Below are 25,525 nucleotides of genomic sequence, written 5' to 3'. Positions count from 1 at the left end.
CAACTGACAGGGTATGCAGCAGTAATGATGAGGTACGAATGGACCATTTGACTTCGTAGAGTATTTTGTGGCATATATGACCTATAATCTATGTAAAGGTGGAGCCATAATTAATTAGAGAAATACAGAAACTGTTAGAAGTAATGATCAGTCTCAGTGTCAGTGAGTGAGTGGCAGATACGCTGTGACTTGTTGGTATCACTGGGATTCCACATTATTCCTCTTGCATGGTTTAAGTCTTCTAATGGTCTTATGGTCGTCACACTTCAGTGTTTCTTCTGGATTCCCAGCTTGTAAAAAATCCTTGATACCACTTTCTAATTAGCATCCTTGATTTAAGATTTGTAGTTTATTAACACTTACTAAATCATTTATAATAATTGCAGATGTTGTTGTCATTATTATTGCAAGATAATAACAATTTCATATTTTTGGCGGCCAGATTGTGAGAACTTCCTTTGGCTGCTGTTTACACATTTCCAGGATGACTCCCAGAAAAACTGACTTTAAGACCATGTACTTTTTGGAAGAACATCTGGACTGAAATCCATTCATCAACATCTGGATAGATTGGGAGGTCAGATACAAGACAGTGAGAATCTGGCTAAAGAGACGATCATAACCACCTGCCAAACAGACTTTTATCTGGAAGAGGATCAAACTTGTTGATTATCTATCAGTAAATTATTTAGTATTGTCTACAACTTATAAACTCTTACTAAGGAAGGAAAAATAGTATGAATAAAAGATGTTCATATTTTGAACAGAGTATCTATAAAGATAATTACATTATGTGTATATATATATATGTACGGATATCCATGACAAATGAGCAAACATCCGCTGATAATGAACCTGAGATGTAGTTGACAGCTCTTGAAAACTTAGTAAGTCAACGCTGATTCAAGGTTATTGTACCTGTGGACGGATGTTATGTCTTTGCTGTGCATTCAGCTAGCGAGCATGCCAACCTGGATGGAGTTTTGCATTTTGTACTGTATGTGTTGTGCGTGTGTTTGTGTATCACTACCTGTGATCTTGGCCTGGGTGGTTTCTTTGGGTCCTGGAGGAAAGAGCATCTCTCCGTGATCGCCTCCAGACAGAGGTCCGTACTTGATGCGATAGTTCTCCACCTGAGCTTGACTGTTCTTCCACTCAAGGGTAATACTTTCGTCTGTCAGCTCCACCATCTGCAGGTCTCTGGGAGCGTCCAGGTCTACACACATAAATGGACTTTAATTGTATTTTTCATCTAGGTCTGAACCCTAAGTACTTCCTTTTAGAAGCCAAGATTTACAGTTGGGTGAGTTATCTAGGCTTTTGAGGACATCATCATCCGTTATTCTTCTTTCTTGAAAACAAAACAAAGCAAACACATGGTATTCTTACCTGTGAGCAAAGTTTCATAAACAGGAATACTGGTCCTTTCTCCCATCCGAGCTGTCAGAGACACCTCGTACTGGGTGTCGGGGATGAGGCCACCCAGGTGGTACTGTGTGTCAGTGGAGGACAGTTCTACTATGCTGCGGTCAGCAGGGTTAGAACTGGGCCCGTAGGAGATGCTGATGCCATCAACATGGGCTACAGGCTGGAACCAGGTCACCAGCGCTGTGGTGTCTGTCACATCACGTACGTCCACCTGACTGGGGGCATCAATCCCTAAAAGGGCAAAAAATTACAGTCAATTTAAAGCCTTTCTATTTGCGTATAGGTGTCCTCAAAGGTATTTGATGAACGTTGTAAAGTTGATCTTTTTTGGCCGTCAAGTCTGTTGAAGTTATTCTCATTTGGTAGCCTGTGCGTTAGTCTTTGAAGTTGATCAACTCTTAAAGAAGATTCATATATTTGCAGAACTCAGTGGAAAACATAATGATTTATTAAACAATCACAAATTATATGTCATGAATATGTAACAGTTCATACAGTCATGAGCCTTGTCAAGGAAAATAGTTTTGTAGAATTTTGAAAATTAGAAAGTTTCCCTAAAGTTTCATCGTGAAAAGAGGGTCATCTTTTCACGATGAAACCTTTCTGTACATATTTTGAAATAGAATTATCAATCAGATTGTTTTCTTTCTTTCTTGTCCAGGCAGACAATATTTATCTGTTAATGCAATTCCTAATTGTGATCTTGTTTGTGCTCATGGTGTGAAAATGAAAGCTGATTAGATTTGTCAGAAACAAACTTTGTCTCAGTTTGTATTTTAGTTTTTTTGTTTACTTATCATCTGGTCTTCCTTTGTTCTAGTAATTGATGGAAATTAATTCTGATCATATTTCATGAAGGTGGGAAGCACAAGTGGAGGGAGTACGGTTCGTATGGTGTGGAGGCAAACACCAGTGTGTTATATGGATGGGTGAATGTAACCATTTCAATAATGCAGGTACTAAAAAATGTGACAGGGCTTTTACATTTATGAGGTTATTCAAACTATTTATAGATCAAATCCCTGTGCCCATGAAGGGCGCCTTTTCACCGACACTGAAATTGATTTGTCACACACAAGCAACTTCAGGAAAGTCAAGCCTCTGTGCAGGGCTGATAAAATGAGGAATCTATGTTTGAGCTTAACGCAGATTTGTCTTCCGAGGAGATGTCACAATACCATTCTCCTGGGAGGCCGGTGGCCCTCATGAGCCCCTCTGCTTGACTGGTGCCTCCCACACATTGTGGGTTGGGCTGGAGGGGGGAGGAGTGAGGGGGAGCGGAGCGGAGGGACCCGCTTCACACAATTAGCCCCTCAGCATGCAAATCCCACAGTACACGCCGCAGGCTGGTGTAATGGGGGACAATAAGAGAGACAACTCTGAACCTCATAACCCACCTGACACGTGCACATACATATTCGTATGTATGAGTGAATACATGCGTTTATTGCAGGCATAAAAAATATTCCTCCGGTTTGACGTTTCTTGTTTTACAAGTACATAAGAAAATGGTTTCCTATTAGAAAAACCTTGTTCATTCTGTATAATGAAAGTCAAATACAAAGAACAGTCGATACCTTATATTGCAGGATGCATACTTCATTCTTACTGTATAATTAAAGAGTAAAACATGTAGTACCGTCACACACTAAATAACCCACATACGTTATTCGTATTGTGTAATGTTGCAGTTTCCCTCATACACAAACATAATTTGTATGTGTCGGAGCCGATACAATACACACATGTAGAGTGTATTGTCATGTCCTCAAGTCAAGAAATTTGTTCATGTAGTAGTAAGGGAGCTCAGGTACACTGAAGAAAACAAAGTGCCTCTCTCAAGTGCACTAATATGAAAGGCTTTTAAAACAGCATTATTTGAATTATTATAATGACATTATGAAAAATAAGGTAAGACTGTAATGTGTCTTTCCTGGTACTCTTTCAATTTTTAATCTTCAAAAGGCAACAAGGTAATTATAATCCATAATGTTCTTGAGCCACTATTGTTACTCCCGTGCTCTCCATTAGTACCCAATTATACTATAATCAATTACTCATTACACATTATTCATTGAACATAATTTCCTTGCTCCTCCACATACTTGTGCATTCCATGCATGTACAGTGATTGTATTATCTCATTATCTTGTATAAGTGTCGGGTATTTGACCTCATCTATGATTAAAAACAAACTGTTACATTTGTTGTATTGCAGTATTCTAACCTCAGTACCTCAACAGAAGTGATCACACCCTTTGACTTCAATGAAAGGCTAACAGCATTAACAAGGCTATAAAAGAACATGTGAACGTCACAGCTTCCTCAGTTATGACCTGTGAGGAGCTGCCTGAACAAGTCAGAAAATAGGCTTTGAGACTCTATAAAGATGGGAGAGGGCACAGGAGCATAAGGAGGCTGATGAACATAAACTAAAACACAGTGGCATCACAGGCATCACTGGTTAAGAAGTGCCACACTGTAACTAAGTCCTCAAAATGAAACCACAAACAAATTAGTATTCACACCATCTTTAAAAAAAAAATTTTAAAAAAGAAAAGCCTCTGACTTGGTGAAATGATTACATGACGAAACTAGTCTTTCACTCCAATAAAATGTTATTTACATAAAATTTTACAAATGAAGAGGGCACTGACCTTTGATGCAATTGGTTCTTAGATAGGGGCCATTCAGTGCAGTGTTAGCTATGTATTTCTGTTTATCGAATTAATTGACCACTACTAAATCAGTACTCAAATTATGTGTTTTTATATAAAAAAAAGAGTATTATCTATGATTTACCGTAAAACATCCTAAAATCCAATGAAATATGGTGATCTAACGTTACTTATTATGTATCGACATACATTTTTACTAGTTATTCTCTGACTGGATTTTGATCAAATGAGAGTTTTACCTCTTCAAAAATACATTTAAATGTACTTTTCTTATAGAAAAGTCATCATCTACATTATTTAACCAATATAAGGGGTAACATAAAATATTTAAAGTGTATGGGACATTTTCCTTAGAATGCTGAACAGTAAGTGCTACTCATAAGAGTAAGATTCAACCACCACACATTATAACAACAGAACATACATTAAATGTGGTCCTAAACTCCAGAAGTCACAAAGGAAAATTAAAATAACACCACCATAATGTGTCCAACACTTAGTTATGAGTTTATAAGAAAAATGGTGATATGACAGGCCTCTCGTGCTATTTCCACACATCCCTCTGTTTATTCTGGCACAGTGCAGACCATTCTCATACTATAAATAAGCAAAGAAGTGGCCTGACCCACTGCTGGAAAGAGCTGCCATTTATTAAATGTAGTGTTGAATATATGGTGAACATAGCTGCGCTTGTTGGATGTGCTTTGTGGAAACAGAAGAGTCCCAGGGGTAACAGCCAGCACAGTTAGAGTAAAGGTTTAAGTTTCAGCCAGCCACAGAGCCCTTTTAAAGAAAATACACATTTAACAGCTTCAGCAGAGCTGTGCTCTAACTCCATCCCCCCCCCCAGTCAAGAGACAGAAGAATTGCTTGGTGGTTGATGTGGCAGGTGAAGTCACGTACTCAACCCCATTTTCTCTTTTTCATATCGATCCCAAGCCCCAAGTTTCTCGGACTGTTACAATCCATTGGGCTTTATTGCCTGATAGAGCTGTGGAGATATCTCATAACTTGCCAATTGGGCTTAAAATCTATATCTCTTTTCACTACCCCGACTAAATCACAACAATGCAGTGAAATCTAATGAGCTAATCTCTCAGGTTTGACATGTCAGGCTGTTTACAGTACTCTGCTGGGAGCTGCAAGACAGATAGGCCAGATGGAGAATTCAATGAACCTGCACAAGGTATGAAGGTGACAACCTGTTTTTGCATTTGTGGTTGACAGCTGCAAGTGACACTTTATTACACAATAACCTCTATTTCTGGTAAATCCATTCTCAATCTGCAGCTCTGGGTGTCTGAAAGTTTAGGTTTATTATCCTGCAAACCTGCTTTTTATACAAAATCAAGGTCAAAACTAAATTTTCCTGATATAAAATATCAAATGAAATTTAGCTGTTCTAGAATCCCCAAGTGATAGATTTAGAGGGATTTATCTCTACATTATGTCTGTGTACACAGGGACCATTGTGTCTGTTATAAAGAGCAAATAATTTATCCAGAATGTGATGGACCAGAAGTCATGGATATGAGCTCTGACCAAGATGCCAAAAAACAAAATTGTCCACCTGTATTAGTCTGAAGAAGAGTTTCATCCGTTCAGTGGAAACTTGAAAAGCTTCATGTGCTGTATGTCATTATTACCTATGGATATGTTTTCACTCCTGTTGGTTTGCTTGTTGGTTTGGTGGTTATTCAACCCATTCAATGTTGGCGTGGATCAGGACAAAGGGGTGGATCCAATAATTTTGTATTACTCTCTTCAAAATTGTGAGATGTGTGTTTTTTGACATTTTTACCAATTTCCCAGAGAAAAGTTAATGGATATTGTTAAAAAAAAACAGGTATATTTAGAGGACTGATAATTATATGTGGTTTTGTACGGGCACCGTTGGGCCTAGGGTGGAGATATGTACTCTACTTAGTTTCATTCTACTTCATTATGTACTTTGTTATATCAATACATCCCATTTTCTAACTCTGTAAGTGTAAAACCTTTTTGTTATATTTTATTTGTTTAGTAAATTGAACATATACAGTGGGCATTGAAGTGAATGAGGTAATGTTCTTAGACATTTGGACCCCAATATACATCAAAACAGGTGGATGAAAATCCACTTATTTTGGGGAAGTAAGAAATACTTCCCCCATATATGTGGATTTTCCGTCTCTGTTTCAGGTTCCTCACAGAATTTCAAAAAAAGGAAATGCTTCAAAGGGTTAAGTCAGAGAACCCTCTCCAAACTAAGTAAATGTTCACCCTTCTGGAATAAAACCATCACAGTAAGTCTGAAACAATAGATTGATAAGCCAGTTAGCAGCGTGAATGTGTACACTTACTTGTGACGACGTTCTTGGAGGCAGGCGGTCCACGCTTGTTGTTCTTCACCACCTCCAGTTTGACCTCGTACTCCTGGCCAGGGCCCAGGCCCGACTGCTCAAAGGTGGTCTCTGGACGGCCAAGGGAGTTAAGAATCTCACCATCCTCCTCTTTCTGCCAGCACCAAAACACACCAGTCATCAACCACTTCAAAGACTAGTCCTGGCATAATGTGAGGAATAGGGGGGTGGACATCCAAATAATACATAATGGCGCTCTGGGTGGCGTTTGGACTTAAGAGTTGACAGGGTATTCACTTTAACAGAGCGTGGCTTTGAGCAGATTCCAGTAGCACTGTTTGAAGAGGTTTCTATGAGCACTCAAAAAGGAAACTAAAGCATTAAACAAAGTAACATTTTCTATGTGTTGCATGGGGTCACTGGAGCTGTCAGAACATGCTAACACGGTTAAACCATTTTCCACAGGATAATCACCCTGATCCTCATGTACGCACATTAGGGAAAAACTGAATCTGAAGAGGCAAGTCAGCAGTGGTCCATATATGGTTTTTACCATCGGAAAAATGTGGATAATGACAGAGTATGTGGTAGGCTCTAGAGTTCAGCCACCTCCAGGAATACAGAAGCTCCATTAACATGATGAATGGCGGGACTCACTGTGTTCCTGAAGATGATGTTCCATCCGTCAAAGGGAATGTCCAGTGGGTCCCACTGTACCTCCACTGACGACTCCCGAACTGACTTGAACTTGAGTCCTTCAGGCTCAGGCAGATCTGAGAGGAATAAGGCAAAACGATTATCCACAATTCATCTATATTAATACATTGAATTTTGTAAATCGCCACAGAGGGGAATCACATACGTGTGGCCACCCTTGCACTGACAGGAACACTCCTCTTGTTGCTAAGAACAGCAAAGACACTGATCAGGTACTCAATGCCAGGTTCGAGCTCCCGAATGGTGGCCAACTTCTGATCCCCAGGCACACGCATGTCTAGCTCCAGGCCTCCTGGTGCTGTGGGCGCGTAGGTGATCAGGTACTCGGTAACACGCATCTCATTTTCCCAGGACAGGTCCACTGTCTCAGGGGTGACCTCTATCACTTTTAGGTCCTTGGGTGGTGAGACTGTGGGGAAACACCGTAAAGTAAGTTATGTGTATTGAACATCTAAAAATGTCAGTAATTAAGTTTTTTCGAAGTACTGCATTGTCAGAAATCTCAAAATAGGAAGATGAGCCCAACTCAACTCAACTTTCGGTAATTCAAGCTGGGGATTCGTACATAAATTTAACATAAACTCTTGAACCATGTTCATAGATACAAAGTTGAATGACATACAACAGATATCATACTGAACACATGAATAATGTGTTTTCACAGACATTTCCATGCATTGCTTGATCTACGAGCTGTAGCACCGTCTGAAATATTTGAACATTTATGACTGTTCTTGGGGTAGATTTTCCCCTCATCCCTGAACAAGGGCAGTTTTCCAGTATTTCCCATATGATTTGGCAGAAAGTAGCTGAGCAATCGAAACCAAGCCGCTTCACTGCATATTAAGTTGTAATGAGAGATCAAAAGTCGTCGGTCAATATTTGACATTCACATTAAATTCAAACATTTTCCAATCATATAGCGAAATAGTGATATTATGTGTACTGTCAAGTAAAAATGTTCTTACTATATATTTTCCAATGGGAAAACAATTATACATGAATTAAACTAAGATGGCCTTGTCAGATTTGGGCATCTGACAAGGCCATCTTAGTTTAATGGTTGTTTTTTCTGGCAGAAGAAAAATAAGATATGAAACCCAATGCACATTATTAGATTCCTATCAAATTGAGTTTTCCCAAAAAAGTATAACATTTTATATTATGTTACATGGAGTCAATTTGATTGCCTTCGATGTTAAAAAACCTCACTATAGGAATTCCTAAATATGCAACTTTCTAGAGGAACTCTGAAAAATGTCTCTGAATGTCATATCACTTCTCATGTCTACACAGGAGGCATTTCGGGTACTTTTTTCAATGGATTCAATACTGTGCCTCAACGCATCCTAAGACACAAACAGCCTGTCCTGGTTTCACAGCACTTACAGACCGTACCCACAAAGACTCACCATTTAGCAAGTGCACAAGGGGGCTCAGCCACAGAGTAGTGAAGCTGCTGCTGCCCTGCTAATGTGCTGCTCATGCTACACCTCCTGTGTGGACACATTGCTTGTATGGGTGTAACCTGGCATGTGCTTATAGCTGTGTCTATGGTGTCTATGTTGTTTTACTTAAAAGCTTCAATTATGGGTATTTCTATGTAAACATTGGGTGAAATACTGTGTATTGTGAAAAGGGTGATTCAACGATTTCACTGACTGACTGTTTGGTTCACTGTCAGCAGCAGGTAACTGTTTTCAGCTAAACCTACTGTACACTACTTGTCTGTACTAGATGGCAGACAGATGAATGTTAGCAACTAGTTCATGAACATAGTGGAGCAAATAGCAGCTAGAGCCACTGTGGTGGAGACCAAAACCAACCTAAAAGGAGAGTGAATATTGAATTTTGATTCTTAGTATGAATAAATTAATTACTATTACACTTTGCAGGATAATTAAATGTTGAACATGTAATTATTAGCTTGATGTACATCTTTGGCTCAGAATGATTGCTACAGATTGAAGCATGTATTGACTTGGTAAATCTGACTTTTGTGACACCTATACCCATGAGTAATAGATTATATGAATGCCATTAAAACACTTCTATGTACCTGTTGAAAAAAGTTCAGTAAGTATTAATGGTCTGTCTTACCCTCAGAGCAGTCCTCTCCAATGAAGCCCTCGTCACAGACACAGACTCCGTTCTCACAGCGTCCCTGGTTCTGACAGTCTCCGGTACAGGTCAGTGTGGAGCAGTCCAGTCCAGCGAAACCCTCGTAACACACACAGTTGCCATCCACACAGTAACCTCTTTCAAGACAGTTCTTGGGACACGTCTTCTCACTGCAGTCCTCACCAGCGAAACCTTTATGACAAACGCATTGTCCGTTCACGCAGCGACCATGGTCCAGGCAGTCATTCGGGCAGGTCAGCTCACCGCAGTCTTTACCTGTGAAGCCAGCAAAGCATTGACACTTGCCGTCAATGCATTCTCCACGTCCCATGCAGTCTTTTGGACAGGTCTTGATACTGCAGTCCTCCCCAGAGTATCCCTTGTTGCATATGCACTGTCCATCAATGCAACGACCCCGGTCTTGGCAATTGTTGGGGCAGGACAGCTCGCTACAGTCCTCACCTTGGTATCCCAAGTCACATGCACATTCTCCATTAATGCACTTTCCCCTGTTGCTACAGTTGTCAGGGCATGAAAGAATGGAGCAATCTTCACTCTCAAATCCTGGATCACAGATGCATTTCCCATTGAAGCAATGGCCTCTCTCGTTGCAATTTGCGGGACAAGTAAGCTTTGAGCAGTCTTCTCCACTGTAGCCAGTCTGGCACACACACTCGCCATTCACACATGCGCCACGATTGTTACAGTTGCCAGGACAGGTGAGATTGCCGCAGTCTTCCCCAGTGTAGCCCTGGTCACAGTAGCAGGTGCCGTTAATGCAGCGTCCGCGGTCATAGCAGTCATTTGGACAGATGAGTTCGGAGCAGTCGAAGCCCGTCCATGGCTCATCGCAAACACACTCATCCTCTACGCAGCGCCCACGGCCCAGACAGTTGTTAAGGCAGTTGGTCTGGGAGCAGTCCACACCAAGGAAGCCCTCCTCACATAGGCAGGAGCCGTCCATACAGTGGCCGTAGTCACCACAGTCCAGTAGGCAGAGCTCAATAACACAGTCATCCCCACCAAAGCCCTCAAAGCATTCACATTTGCCGTCCACACAGCGGCCCTGGTCCTGGCAGTCGTTGGGGCACTCAGGTTCGGTGCAGTTGTGACCCTTCCATCCTGGCTCACATGTGCAACTGCAAGTGTCAGTGCTCCAGTTCCCACGGCCATTACAGTAGGGCTTTGTGGATACTTCACCTTGAGGGAGGTAAAAAGAGGCAAGTGATTACAAAGTATTGTAATGTGATGAAAAAAAATCAAACTAGTATCACACAAGCTCTGGCCTCAGCAATATCACAAAATACCAGGAGCAGTCTTTTCAATCAAACATGAGAATTAGATCTGAATGAGAAACTGGCCATTCAAACTGGGTGAATTCATAATTTAGTGGAGATGTGGAACTTCTTGGTCTACTCCGGCTGCACTTTGTGAGTTAGGTCAGTAACTGATATGTCTAGTTTTACTTACAGGACCAGATCAGTTTTTTGGCATGTTTTAACTTTTATTGTCATAGCATTTTCGTATGTATGAAATAAGTTTCTGACTTAGTTCTACAATTTCAAGAGGTCACTGAAGAGACGCAGTTCTATAAAGACCCTTGATAGGGAAAAAAGATTCCCCGCCCATAATGAGGACAGACAGAAAATGTGGAGAGGAGTATTATATACAGTGCAAGTCAAGTCTAAAGGGAACTTAGACACCGTGAAATTAGAATTAGAATTTTGCCATGGTTTGCAATAAAGCTCAGAGTTGTATATTACAGGACATTTTCACAAAAAGTCAGTGTCATCGTTTCAGGATACCATAAAAATTTGACAATAATTCCACTGTCAATAAACACTCAATGACTTAAAATGTACTGTAATGGATCAATTATCTCAAGGAATTTACCATGTTATTTGCATACTATATAATTAAATGAATGAAAGCCAATAGCTGCATTACCGGTTTGTAGTAAAATCTATTAACTTATGTATGCATAGAAAAAGGGATGGCAGTGGTATACAATACAGCCAATTTGTGGTTAATGAGTTAAAGGTTCAGTGTGTAGAAGTTAGTGACATCTTGTGGTGAAGTTCCATGTCTCAGCTGAAGACCCCTCACCTCACCCTTCCCTTCCAAACATGAAAGAGAACCTGTAGTAGCCTTCAGTTCTCCTAAAAACTCACAAGGTGTTTAGTTTGAACAGTTTGGACTGCTGTAAAAAAACATGGCTGCCTCTGCAGAGAGAACCCGCTCCCAATATGATAATAAAGTATTTATATATTAAGGGCCCATTCTAGGGTAAAGAAAATAACAATTTGTAAAATTTAGATCAAACACACTAGTGAAAAAACGTCACTAGGATTATATTATATTCAATTTCTACCAATAGATCCTTTTCACCTAAATCTTACACACTGAACCTTTAAAAGATCCAAATCCATTGCTATGGTCACATACAAACATTTTAAAATTGTACTGCATCTGTACCTTTTTTAGAAATTTGTATTCATGACCTTTCTATGCTCAAACATTATTCACTGGAAGCACTTTAGAAATACATTTCACTTTAGTTGACTGCACGTAAAGTGAACAGTACTGGTGTTAGTAAAGTACAGTACAACAGTGCATACAGTAAAAGTTATACCTGCAACTTGAGCTCCACAGCATCCTGTCCCGCTGTTGCACTGCTCCCTCAGACTAGACAGCTCTGACTCAAGCATCTCCAGCCTGTTCAGGATATCCTTGATGTCTGGCAGCTGGTTGTTGCAACCGCATGCCTGCTTGGGGATATTAATGCGGTGGGTGAAAACAATCTGATTGTCGCCATCCACAGTATGCTCCATGTGCTCGGTGTTCTGCATGTCCATTGGGTTTGGCTTTTGTTTGAGCTCTGTGCCTACGGGCGAGTCAAGATCCACAGAGCAGAGGGACGTGGTGGGGACGTTGATGTTGTAGACGTGGTTGAACACTACGGGCTGGTCAGGGTGGGGCAGAGTGAGGTTCTCCTGCGTTTTCTTGGGCATCAGAGTCTCTCTGCGGTGGCGGATGACCTTAACCAGGCCGGCCGTGGAAAGCTGAATCAGCAGTGCCACAGTCATGCAGCCTAAAGCGAAGCCTTTCATCCACATGATGACACCCTGGCTCCGTGTCTTCTGGTAAAGAAGCAGCTGGAGGGGAGAATAGTCTTTTCAGGTATCAAATGGGTTTCCTGGTCTTGAGTCCTACAATAAGGAAGATTAATTTTTTACTTTTTGTTTACTTTGTAGGAACATTTCACTGTCACATAGTTTTACCAGGAATTCACAAAGAATCCTGTTGGATATTAATTTGTCTAGTTTGCCCTTGTGATTTGGTAGAGATAAAACAACATATTCCACCACACGCACACACACATCCACACCAGGGGATCATAGCTGGATTGAAATATTACAGTATCCCACTAGAAAGCAATTAACCTTTATCTGTTGCCCCTAACAAAAGACCACTTCCAATCCTGTTGCTGTCTTGGACCCATTTTAGCCCATCTGCTCCCAGTGGAGCAGGGTAGTGGATGACATGGGGGCATTCTTCTCACAATTCCTCTGAGTAACTAGAGCAGCAATTTCTGCCAGGACGGCATGTGACCTTGGAGCCTCCTTTTTCGAATCATGTTGAGACAGGCTGGCACCAACAACACCTGTATGGTGGAGAACTTCCTCTGTACTCCACAGTCCAGACCACAGATGTAGCTGACAGACTAATGCCAGCGGACACCATCTGTGTTTGTACAGACCTGTGTGATGCACAAAGTTTCCTGCAACCTGCAAACTGGCAGGTCAGCACTGCTTTCCCATAAGCCAATGGGTTTTCTTTTAGTACTGTAACATGATTCTTATTGCGCTCACCTTCTGAGACATGATTCTTTTAAAAGGTCTGGTGGAAAAAAATGTGCTGAGGTTGTGGAATAGAAGCAAACCTTCAAACCAGATGTTTTACCTTGCTGTTTGATCTTAGTCTTGAATTAAATATACAGACTGGTTGACGGTATAAAGTCTGAGACTGTTCCATCTAACATTAGGTGTATTTATGAAAGAGAGGACTGATTCTTCAAGCTTGTTGTTCCTATAATAATCAGATTTCCATTTATTTAAATGCAGAAAGGTGGTGAAAGGCATGAATTAAACGTCACTACTGGAACCAAAAGAGAGATTAAGAACATATAGTCCATGCCTGTTTTTTTAAGTGTCTGTCTCAGGCTGAGTTTATATAATTGCACCTTTTACCCCTCCTTGTCAGAGATGCTGACAACGATCATTTCCTACCTCTCATAAAACCAGTGTGTAGCTTGGCAGCTCTAAAGGTTAATAGCAGCTCTTAGCAGCCCACATGAAAATGTCTGGATAAGCAGATATGAAAATGTATGACTGCAGGCAGGCATACATAGCATATTCCAAACCGGTGGTGGAATATGTATGAAGGGGTTTAATTTCCGTCGCCACACCTGACCTAGTCACAGTGATGAGTGAAAACACAGGGCCCTCTTGGCTGGGAATGTTCACGTGTACAGGAACAGGGAGGAGGTCTGTCAGTCAGCAGGTAATATTCCAGGAAGAGATGCTTGGTCGCCTCATCCCAACCTGATGTGTGATTAGGCAGGCAGACAAGAGCTCAGCTTTGAGGGATCGCACGGTTTCAAGCCCCCCACCCCCCCACCACCATCACCATCAGCCCCCCTGATTTGACAGGAAGGGATGAGCGCCTCCATGATGGCTAGACTGTAAAAGTGCTAATGGGAGAGCTGAGGATCTGGGCCCTCAGGGATCTGAAAGAGACCCCACCCCCCCACACTCAGCTGCTAACACTCTATGTCACACTGACACAGCCACAAGCACGCACACACATACACACACACACACACAAACACAGTCACACCACTGTGACCAAGCATCACAAACCAGGGATTAAAACACAAAATAGGCAGAAAATTGCTTTGAGTTGCTGTTAAGGTTTTAGTTTTGGGCGAATGGTTGGCTTTCCCACTTTGAAGGGTGGCTGCTCTCCACATGGACCTCTGAGCGAGGCAACCCCGAGAGACCAAAGCAGGCTTTGTCTGAGAATCTGTGGCGCTGGCAAAACTCTGCTTCACTCAGAGATAAACTAAGAAAAGAAACTTCCACAAAGTCTGAGAAATAATTTGATTTGGCCTTTTCACCCCTGAGCTGCCATCTACTAATCTTTAATGTGAAGTACAACAATCACAATAAGAGAAACTGAGTGTGACCCTGAGAAACACAGAGCTGATCCCTCTGTTTGGACTTCCTTCGTGCCCACCCTGTGGCCCTGGCATTATGCTAATGCGACTGGTTGTTGGCAACACAGACATGGGCTTGATACAGTCTGACTGCTGCTTCTTTGTAATTCCCTCACTTGGTTTTGCTCTATAGTTAGCTTCTCAAACAGCAACAAAGCTTGTTGCCTGTCTTGTGGTCAAATGTGAGCAGAATTTTACCAGGGGAAAGCTGCTGGTGCAACTGATCCACATTAGCTTGTTCTCAAGACATACAAGGGAGACACTTAAAGTTTTATACCTCACACAGTGAGAGCTGTAAATTCTTCAAAGACCCATTTGGGGTCCATTTTAAACGTGATTAGGCCTCTCCCTGTCAGAAAGGTTCAGATCATTCTACCGTTTTATTGCTTTGAGATTTAAGTGGGGGAAGGGGTAACAAATCAGACAGCCGACCCTAGTAACTTTGACCCTTCCCCTGACCTTGAACCCTTGACCCCAACCCTACCAAACCCATAAAATACAATGCACTACTGACTTTATATTCACAAGATCATTAATCAGGCTTAACATTCAACACATTAACAAGTTATTTTTTTCATTCAAAATTTAGCTAAATGGTGTAAATAATTGCTTTCTGATCTGTTACATCCATGCTTAGGGATTTGGTTAAGTTTAGCCTTTACTGAAACTACTGGGTTATAGTAAAGACCTAAGTCATGGAAAAAAGAATCTCAAATGTTGTCGTTAGGATACAGGATTACAACAGCAATCTCCAGTCTCCAGTATCCCAATCCCCCTCACCTCCCAAATTTCTACAACTCAACTTGTGTAACTGAGCATCAAACAAAGCAAATGGTTTGAATCTTATTGTAGGCATAAATTGCACCAAAAAAACAAAAAACACTTGAATGTAACAAAAAGACCCCCAACATGTTTGTTTGAGTGGAGGCTGCAGAGGCATGTTCCAGTCAGGCCACTGGTCATTAACAAACGAACACGTTAAGATGGGGTGTTTTAAATGTGTAATGCTATATTTTCTCTAGTGATGAAAGTCTCATTAACTAGTATTCAACATCAATAGTAATGCAAATTATGTGTGTAACATACAGCTATGAATGTGTGTCAGTGGTATGCACAAACCTTAACAAAAGGTGATACTCCTTCATGTACAAAGTCCAAAAGAAACAGTGACATCCTGAGAGTCTTTATATAAGTCTTGGCTTTCATACGTCCCTGATATTCCCATTAGTGTAATGTAAAAAACATTGCCTCTTTTGACCAGTTCAAGTCGCAATAACTCCCACCGTCCTAGCAAGAATGTCAAGTGCTTTCCAACATGTCCCTAGATGTTGTGCTTATTGTTTCCCTGCCATGTTGTGTAAGTCTAAAACCATAATCCTTGAGTAAATCAAGAGAATGTATTTATTTCACACAAAGGAGGACCAAGAGGATCAAGATAAGAGTAAAACCAGGACAGTCCAGTCAGGACAAATCCCCATAAGCTACTGGATACCAGTCCAACATGGCTAGAAGGCTCTGTCTCATTATAGTGGTCTATCACTTAGCATTGATCTTGTTTCCCCTTGGACAGTCTGTGTTAAATTGAAATAAATAAAACCTGGATGGATGATTACTTTTCCAGTGTTATCTTTTCCTCCTACTGTCTCCCATATTTTTGGACAGTTTTATTTTCAATTCAGTGGGAGATTGATGAGCCGCCTTTCTGATTGGCGAGAATTGCATATATGTTATGCAGGAGTCAGAATCTCTTTCAAATTCCGCCAGGACCCCAATGCCGGCAAACTGAGCCATCACTGTAGTTCACCTAAACGCAGAGACGCTAGCATGTGGCAGGTCAAACAACAGAAACCCATCACTCAGCAAGAGTTCAGCAGCATATATTTGTACAGATGTTATAAAATGAAGATGTCATTTGTGTAGGCACAAAAGACCATTAAGTGTCATCACTGTGTGCTCCAGCAAAGTGTTCATTTAAAAGTAGACCAACATGGAGATGCAGTCAGGGCGTCTTCTGAAATGGAAAGAAAGATTTGCGAACAATCAGCAGTGTGAACAGACACCGCAGCATCCGTCTGAAAACAAACAAACTGAATAATGAAGCAGTGTGCCCCACTTGGTGTGTAAAAGCTGTAAATATTCAATGACCACAACTACAACTCAAGTCCCAGGACTGTATGTTAAACAGGTCTGATAGGATTCTCAGTCTCCCTTTTCAATTCTGAAGAATTTATCAAGCTTCCCTAGTTTTGTAGGTCGCCCATGACAAAAACTCAGCTTGCCTTCTTTGGTACAGAATCTAAATCTGGGTCGCTGCTATAAGGACTGAATGGAGGGTTATTGTCTGGGGCTCTTTTCACCTTGAGATACTGTCACATTGTAACAGGGGGAAATGACCAGGAAATGGGCCTTAGTCACGGACACTCACTTCCACATCAATTTTTCTACTTGCACCTTTAATCTCATAACTCAGAGAGTCACAAATCCACTGGTACTGCAATCTGTTGATAAAGTTTTATATTATAATCGACTTGCCTGCAAGGTGAAAGAAACCTCACACATACAGTGTGTCCTGAGCTAGAGCAGGTGAATATTGATTTGGATTGTGTATTTCCACCAAGGTCAGAGAGATAGCGAGTTGCTGAGGACAGCACTATGGCTGTGAGTTATAATCATCAAACACAGGAATGAATTTCCCGGGAAAAGGCACAGCTTGAGTTTACTGCTCGATGCATGATCAATGGTGCAGTTGTTGCCGCTTCTGAGAAAAGGATTTTCAATTTTTATCACCTCATTCTGCTGAAGACACACGCCATTTTTCTCTTTCTGCCTTTTATGACCAATGTGGCCGTCGCTGTTGAGCTGAAGTACACAAAACAGAGTCGGTAGCATAAAGAAGCAAACTGCTCGCTTTGGTGGCTGAAGAGTTGCAGTGTTTGAAATCTAGACTGAATAGCCATTAGTTGCGACTCATTTCATTAGGGAGCAGGGGTGAGCAGGGAGGACAAGGCTGAGTTCAAGATGTGGTTCAATTACAGCATGGCAGAAATGTGGTGACGCCATGGTATTAGGACACGGCTAATTTGAAGAAAGGCCTCCTCTTGGCCTCCTCCTCCGGAAAGTCTTTACAGTTGTGCCATGTTTGACTGATGCATATTTCACAGGCAGGTTAGGGTTCAGCAGGTCAGCGCACACCGACATGAATGGCCAAAACAAAAAACGATCTGAGCTCAGAAATTTGTCATTTCTGTCATTTTCGGTAATAGAACCAACTTCTCATGTTAATAATGACAAATATACTTTAAGTATAAAATGGTGGCAGAGATTCATTGTTGAAAATCTCCATCTCATCACATTTTTTTGTCTCTGGTTGTTTCCTATAACTTTGCTGTTTCAGTTCATTCGCACTGTTGTCATGGCATCACTTCCAGCAGCAGCAGCAGGCAGCTTTCTTCTGTCTGTTGCTTGTGTAAATAGGCACCTATTTGCAAATAGTTTGCTTAAAAGCTAAACTCATTAGTCAGTGAGTTGATTCATAGATCATATTAAAAAATGAATCTGCAGCAGTTGTTCATACAAAAAATATGTAAATGTGAATCTAACCATCTTAAGCTTATTTTCTGCTATGTTACACACCAACTTTATTCAAATATCAAGAAAGTAATCAACACATTAATCACTAGTGAAAATCATAACCACACATCACCCCCAACCCCTTTCAGAGGTAAAAATATGTCATTGTTGTGTGAACAAATTGTTCTACAGCTCCCCAGTGGCCAAAATCTATTATCGGACTTATTTTATTAATTAATTACTTCTGAAATCAGAAATATTTTTAAATCCTTGTTAATATCATCAGCAGATTCTTTTCACCTATTTCAAGAAAATGACTTGGGAAGTAGAGTCTGCAGTGACGAGTTTTACAATGCCTTTTCATATTTTACTCAAAATGGAACTACTTAGAAATTCTCAATAGATTTGGGATTATTTTTGCTGATGTCCTGATGACAATTTGAGATAGGCAGGCTGATTAGTTTCAAGTAGGTAATAACACAAAATGAGATAAATGTACAGTTATTATACCTTTGCTAAAGGTTGCTCTCAATTCCATTGCCCTGACAATTACAAGCTCTCTATCCCGACTCACACTCGACAAATCTGATAAAAGGCAATAACGTGAAATCAATAAAGCACATCAATATTTTTACTGCAACTCCTGTATTATCATTATTTCCCATATGGTTAAAGAAATTAAATAGGGAATACACTGGTTTTGAGGGTAGAAAAGAAGACTGGTTTCATCAAACCGGAGCTACACACATTGGCTCTCAGCTGTGACCCCACTGGATCCGATGACACAGATTACGGGGGAGTGGTGGGGGTAAGTGTGTTCATGGCTGATAAGGCGGACGGGGAGGCTGGATCTGAGATACTGGTAGAAACACTTTATCTGGGTACTCAGAGAGAGTGCTCTGCCAAGGCTGAGTCCTATCACGCTCACAGAACCGCCAGAGAGATTTGGAGCCAGCGTTGACATGTCTGACTGATACTGCACCAAAGAACTCGGTTTCTTCAACCAAAACCAATTTCCGACTTTGACACTCAGATATGGAGGAGATGAATGTTGAGCGAACGACAGTGCTCATTGGGTCAGTTACACAGCAGACAGTCAAATCTCAATTCAGTTTTTTGTGACCTGTCTCATTCCTCGACGCAAGGCCCATCAATTATCTTTATGGCGCTCCCCCTGCGGTGCCTCCCTCCTTCGTTGCTGTTCTCACTGGGTCCAGATGGAGGGGTTAGATGCTAGTCATTGTTCATGAGGTTTTTAACATGCTGGGTACCGGTGGCCTACTGTTTATTAGCCTAACCCCTGTGTGGTGTAGAGGCTTGGCAGCCTTTACTACGCATCCACCTGCTGATTTTTCCAGACAGTTGTGAGTTCATAGGCCTCTGTTCTGCCTACTTCCTCTCCTATGCATTTACACTGCACTGCAATAACTATAAAAATCTGATTGGCCCTGGGCACTGCCTGTGTCGTTACACTACACGGAGGTATTGATGTCCGCTTCTGGGACTTGTCTTAACTTACCATGTAACTAACACCTTCCCGCTCAGGTAATGAGCTGCAAGGTGAGAGCACAGTCTCCTCACAATCCCAACAGAGTGTTTGCTGGCTTATTTTGCATGATTGTCACCTCTATTGAGCTTTTGAACCTGAACCTCACCAACAGCACACTTAACAAAGAGGAGTGAGCAAATTTATCAGACCGAATGAGTCAGTTCACAGACTGAAAGACACCACTAAGAAACATATTTAGTGACCCTGGGTTGCCTGGATTCTTATATTTATGTACCAGGTAGGATATTTTTTTAACTAGAGGATAGTAAATCCAACCTTTCTATGTGGCATGTTTGAGTTGTTGAAGGACTAGAAAAGTAAATTAAGACATTGAAGGGAGAATGCTGAGTAAATATGTTCAGGAGTTTTCAAGGCCTTTCAAATGCTGCATATTTACGCACTTTGCACTTGAGCTTTATTGGTTATTTCCATTCAAACAGGATGGAAAGGATTTTTTTCTCTCTACTAGAAATGGAAGCATGCATGTTGGCTGTGATACCCAGACATCTGTTTGCCCTTGTCTGTGATGAAAGCCTGAAGCGTGTTCCGTGTCCAAATTGGGAGTGCCTTCCATTCAGACACTTGTATGAGCCTAATGACCCGAATCCCCAGGGTCGTCTCTTCATTGGCTTCCCCCAGTTTTTACCATTTTTCCCAATTTAAATTGTCTGCCCCTCTCAAAAAGGGCCCCCCATCATGGTCCAAGAACATTATAGCTCATGCATTCCAATGTGCGAAGTTACTGGTGGAGGTAAAGTATTCAAATGAAGTACCTACCACATGTGTTCATCTATTGGCTGCCCCAATGGAGGGCAGGGCAATACAAAGGCATCCCGGATCCCACAGCTCCAAGACATCCACTCGTTTCCCGTCACACATTAGCATCGGAGGAGCATTAAAAACCATCTGGGATGCTTAAAAGACTGGATTTGTTTGAGGGAGGTCTTTGTTCTGTGGCGATGGCTAATCTGACTGGGGCAGACTGAGACACAGGAAAGACTGTGGTGACTTTTGTGGGGAAAATACGCTCACTTGTAAAGTATGAGTCATTTAATCATTTATTTAAACTCTAAATTAGTGGATAAATGAAAGCATACTGCTCTGTGATGCCAACCGTCAAGTTCAGTCAAGAATCTTGGAATTAGACACAACAGGATTAGTCTTCCATAATTGGATGTTGTGAATTTATAGGCTACATCCTGGAAAAAAGTCTAAACCTTCTCTTGTAAAATGAGCCATGTTCCAAATATGGTAAAATCCCTTCTGGAAAGGGTTGCAGATATTCTCACACATCGGTGAGGCTGGACTATTTCTCAATACATCACTTGTACATAGAGTGATTAATATGTTAAGAGTGTTAAAATGTTGAGAATGAGCACAAAGAAAACCTACTGCTGAGGTCGATGGGAATGTCATCCTCTGAGAGTCATTAATATCTGTATAAAAATATTTAGTGTAAAAATATACTAAAACTACAAGTGCCACAGTCCTCTCTGAACAATAGATCTTCAGTTTCCCTGTGCTGTATGTGCCATTGGCTTTACTACATTCACATACTGAGAACCATCTGGACCACAGGTGGTCACGTCTTTCGAAAAACACAGTCCAGTTGAAATTTTCTGAAAGCTGTACCCATACATTATGTCAACAATTTCAGTGTACACTACATCATCTAGAGCCAATATGACATGTCACCAAAAAACCAGTGCCAATGCTGAAGAAGAAGGACAAAAGGAAGAAGAGGGATGGGTGTTTGGATCAGCCTGAATTAAAGTTGACATTAGTTTAGTTTAACCAATACATCTCTGCATCTCCCCTGAGTCTTGCCCAGCGTGGGTCATCATGAATACGCACAATTATTGTTTGCTTTCAGTCACCAGTGGAGGAGCTAAGTGGGGTTAAAGACAGTCACCCTCTCAGCGAGCTTTGTAGGGCACAGAGCCTTGGGAGCTAACAGCTGTCCAAACAAAGGCACGTTTCCCACTCATCGTTATGCCGAGTGTCACTATCAGTGGCTAGTCATATGCGCAGCCAAAGCATCATGAAACGTTAATGCACCAAGCCTGCACTGCTGCCTAGGGTCAGGTAGCGCGCTCATGAGGAGGCAGTCCTGTGAGCACAAACCCATGCTTGACATATGTGCAAAACACGAAGCTGTGAAAAATTTAAAAATAATAAAACAAAAGATATTTCAGATGCCTGCAGTGCATGTGAAGCTCCAGCCAGACTACTCCATTGTGTCTGCATCTCCTCAACATACACGAATACCACCCAGCACAGGATGCCCTGGTATCCTGCGGGTCTCCTCTGTCACAGCCCACCTCACGTCTCCATACACACCCACCTCTCCCTCTCCTCTCTACCTCCGTCCAAACCTTCTCACGCTGCGATGTACACAAGGACACAAGTTTCATCAATCACTTTCAGGGCGATACAGTGTAAATCCATGACACTTGCCATAAATTCTGATTAACCCAGTCTTTAAGCTCTGCTGACCCACATTTAAGAATTTTATTAGCTTCCAGCTGAGATTTTGGGACTCCAAATCTAAATGCAGTTCTGTTCACCCTGAGAGTAGTTTAGGAGGCATAAATCTTCAAAGCAAGACACATTTTGAAAGCAGAAATAGCAAACTTTTTCTATTAAAGTTGAAATGAGCAGTGACAACAACATAAAGACCAAAAATTCATGCTTCAGCCTTGTCTGGTCCGGTATGACCTTTAGCTCAATGTGGTTCGAAGTCTGCTTATGTTTGATAAATATATTCATATGTATGTGATATAACTAATTAGTTGACTAACTCAGTCATGTCAGTTATGAGTCCTCACTACTTGTGTTACTGTTACACCATATGTGACACGTATCATGTCATTGATGCTTGTGACCACAGAGGCCACTGTTTACTCAGGTTTTCTTTAATACTTAAAATAATTTCAAGCTAAAATCTGAAAAAATTGATTGGCAGCAATCAAGAATAGGCTGTCAAAACCCTGTGTCAGTGAATTCACTTTATTTACTAATCCATCAAACATCATCTCTGTCAAATTGTCTGATTATCTTTCAGTTTATCTGTCCGTCTCCCCATGAGACACAGCTGACAAATAAATGAAGCTGACCTGGAGATAAGAGACTCGGAAGCACATGGTGAGCGCGTGTCTGTGTGTGTGTGGGTGTGGGTGTGCGCGCACGTAACACATATGCCGGTGAGGCTGCTGGTTTACAGCAACATATATGCTGGAGATCTGGGAGAGGAACCAACCAGCGGCATCTAATACCGAGCAGCTGTCTGTCTCCTGGGTTACACAAGCCTACTGTCTGTCTGCTGGCAACCATAAAGTGTACAGCTGGACCTATACAGACAAGCAGCCCGCACACACACACACACACACACACACACACACACACACACACATTAACACACTAACTCTCCACTGCAAACCCATCAGCTCAGCATCAGCCCTAATGCAAGCAGAATAATTCAGTAGATCATCACAGACTTCCATCTCTGAAGACATTAGTCTTTTTTTAACTGCCCTGGTAATAAATGGAAAATAGCCGGCAAGAGGAAAAACTTTGACAGTAAAACATAATTGGTACCCAGGTGCATGCAGTAAAGACCAAAATTAAGCCAGTCTCTGAAGTCCTCTCTTGTAAAACATGAGGATGAATTACAGAAGCTGCTTTTATTTGCTAAGCACCCATACTCTTCACTGGAGTGGGAATATAGCATCTACGGTCACAATCAATACAGTCAATTAATTGACAGTTCACTAATTAATAATGTGTTAATTATCAAGCAAAATTGTCACATTTTGATTGGGGTTATATTCAGATATTTATATTGTTAAAAAATGATACATTTGAAAGATATTACCCTTAAACAGTTGATCTACAAAAGACACATTGATAATGGAAATAATCATTAATTGCATCCCTACATCACATTTCATAAAAATTACTAAAAAAAATTAAATCTGAAAGTTTTAACATTAACTTATATAAAAGTGAGAAAAAAAGCTAAGAGAATGTGGTTGAAGTTAAACATTTGTCAAGCTCTGCAATTCAGTTTTCTCATTCCTCTTAATTAGGTAAGGCACTCAGCCATTTCCCCCTGCTCACCATTCAAACACATTCATTCCATGCAGGTAAAGAAGGTGACTTACCTCACACACAATGCTCTCCTCTGATTGCAAAATCGAAGCAGTAGCAGAGTCTTATCAGGCAGCCCTGGCAAATGTTCTCACCAGTCTGTATCTCTCAGAGTGCTGACAGCTCTGTCATCTTCCCTCTTCTCTCTGTTCTCGTAGAGTGTTTACTCGAGTCTACCTAGAGAGCCGGCTGATGTGCAGCCAGTGAGGAGAGAGAAAGAGGGTGAGGGTGAGAGAGAAAGATAAAGAGACGCAGAGCGACAGGGAGAGAGAGAGAGGGAGTGAAAGAGAGAACTCCCTTTCTCTTAAACAGTAGACCCTATGCGGTCAGACTCCACTCCCACCTACTGCTCTCTTAAATGCCCCCCACCCATTCACCCTCTCCACAGCATTGTGACTGAAAGCGAAGGAGCTGAAGAAACAGGACGCCTCAAGGCTGAAACGAGGGAGAGTGACTGAGAGAAAGACATGGGGTGGGGGGTTGGGGTTGGACCATTTGCTGCAAATTGCAGTAGCCAAGCCAATGGAAAGCAAGATGGATAGATAGTAGTTAGTGACCAAGATATGACCAAGGCCAACATTAACATATCGTACGAACAAATTGAAATCCGGGAGTGAGATCCCAAAAAGTGAATATAAACTGACGTCAAAAATAAAGTTTTAAAAATGTTGACTTGGCCGTTTATTCTATTGTGGTTAGGGTTTTTAGAAAAAGTCACATGTGTCGCAGCGAAATCAGTGTAATTACTTCATCCGAACAAATTCTGTCATTCTTAGCGTTTGTTAACATAGTGGCTACAGTGGAGCTAGTTGAATTACTCCAACTAACAGTAACATTCTCGCTCTACTCAGTCATAGCTGTCAATAAACATGCTAGTTAGCTTGAGTGCGAACTGAATAGTAAGGTCACAGTTTATTCAAACCATAGACTGTATATTAAGATGGATGACACATCTGCACTTCCTCCCACTATTGAGAAATGAGGATGAAATATACTTGATAAGAGCGCTGCCATCTGGAGCATCACTCGCCAAAGTCTGGGGAAGGAGCCGATAAATTAAGGTCCTGTCGATGTCTGTGTTTGACCTATCACGAGTTGGTCTCAGCAGTCAATCATGACATTGGAACCCAATTTTATAGCAAAATTAAAACCAAACATACCGGACAACTGAGCACAAATATCAGGATGATAAGAACTACCTAAATCTAAACAGAAAACATCTTTGAGAAAAATGTATGGGATGTTTACTTTCCTATTTTAGTTTGGCCAATGTCCAATCCATTAATATGGAGGAGGTTGTATTTATGACCTAAAAGGCAGCCAGCCACCAGGTGACGATAGAGACTTTACTTTTTTTTGCAATTACTGGTGTGATTTTGCAGGCTTTTGTGAACTTGACGATAAATATTTTTGCACCCTCTGCCTGTGTAAATCCAGTAACTGTATCGTTCCACTGAAACAAGTTTACTGTTTAAAGTTTTCTTGGATCTTGGCCATAGAATTGGAATATACCCTGATTTCATAGCAATAAACATACTTTGCAATCCCAACATGAGAAATGGATTATGTATTGGTCAATAGTATCTGAGTTGACCTCAATCAATCAATCAATCAAATTTTATACAATTTTGTACAACTTGGAGCAGCAAAGGGTCATTCACACTGTTCACAGCAGGTAGACTCACCACAGCCT

At 41.2% G+C, this 25,525-nt stretch overlaps 1 protein-coding gene across 4 annotated transcripts in view; it reads right to left on the bottom strand.

The window, feature by feature from the left end:
- Positions 1 to 24,261, bottom strand: part of tncb (tenascin Cb) — a 45,970-nt gene extending 21,709 nt beyond the window's left edge. For 2 of the 4 annotated variants that reach the window (XM_047341096.1, XM_047341097.1), the window contains exons 1-8: positions 23,847 to 24,259; positions 11,919 to 12,495; positions 9,266 to 10,486; positions 7,311 to 7,574; positions 7,106 to 7,221; positions 6,449 to 6,602; positions 1,390 to 1,659; positions 1,031 to 1,216 (exon numbers count right to left, since the gene is read on the bottom strand). In XM_047341096.1, the coding sequence (XP_047197052.1) occupies positions 1,031 to 1,216; positions 1,390 to 1,659; positions 6,449 to 6,602; positions 7,106 to 7,221; positions 7,311 to 7,574; positions 9,266 to 10,486; positions 11,919 to 12,402 (2,695 nt within the window). In that variant the 5' untranslated portion in view covers positions 12,403 to 12,495; positions 23,847 to 24,259. Of the gene's footprint in view, positions 1 to 1,030; positions 1,217 to 1,389; positions 1,660 to 6,448; positions 6,603 to 7,105; positions 7,222 to 7,310; positions 7,575 to 9,265; positions 10,487 to 11,918; positions 12,496 to 23,846 lie in introns of all 4 variants that reach the window. The other 2 variants (XM_047341094.1, XM_047341095.1) reach the window with 2 other exon arrangements.
- Between the last annotated feature and the right edge of the window lie 1,264 nt (positions 24,262 to 25,525).

Source organism: Hippoglossus stenolepis, chromosome 9 (assembly GCF_022539355.2).
Source record: "Hippoglossus stenolepis isolate QCI-W04-F060 chromosome 9, HSTE1.2, whole genome shotgun sequence".
Classification (NCBI taxonomy): domain Eukaryota; kingdom Metazoa; phylum Chordata; class Actinopteri; order Pleuronectiformes; family Pleuronectidae; genus Hippoglossus; species Hippoglossus stenolepis.
The sequence above is the reverse complement of the archived record's forward strand: the minus strand, read 5'-3'. Positions and strand labels throughout refer to the sequence as shown.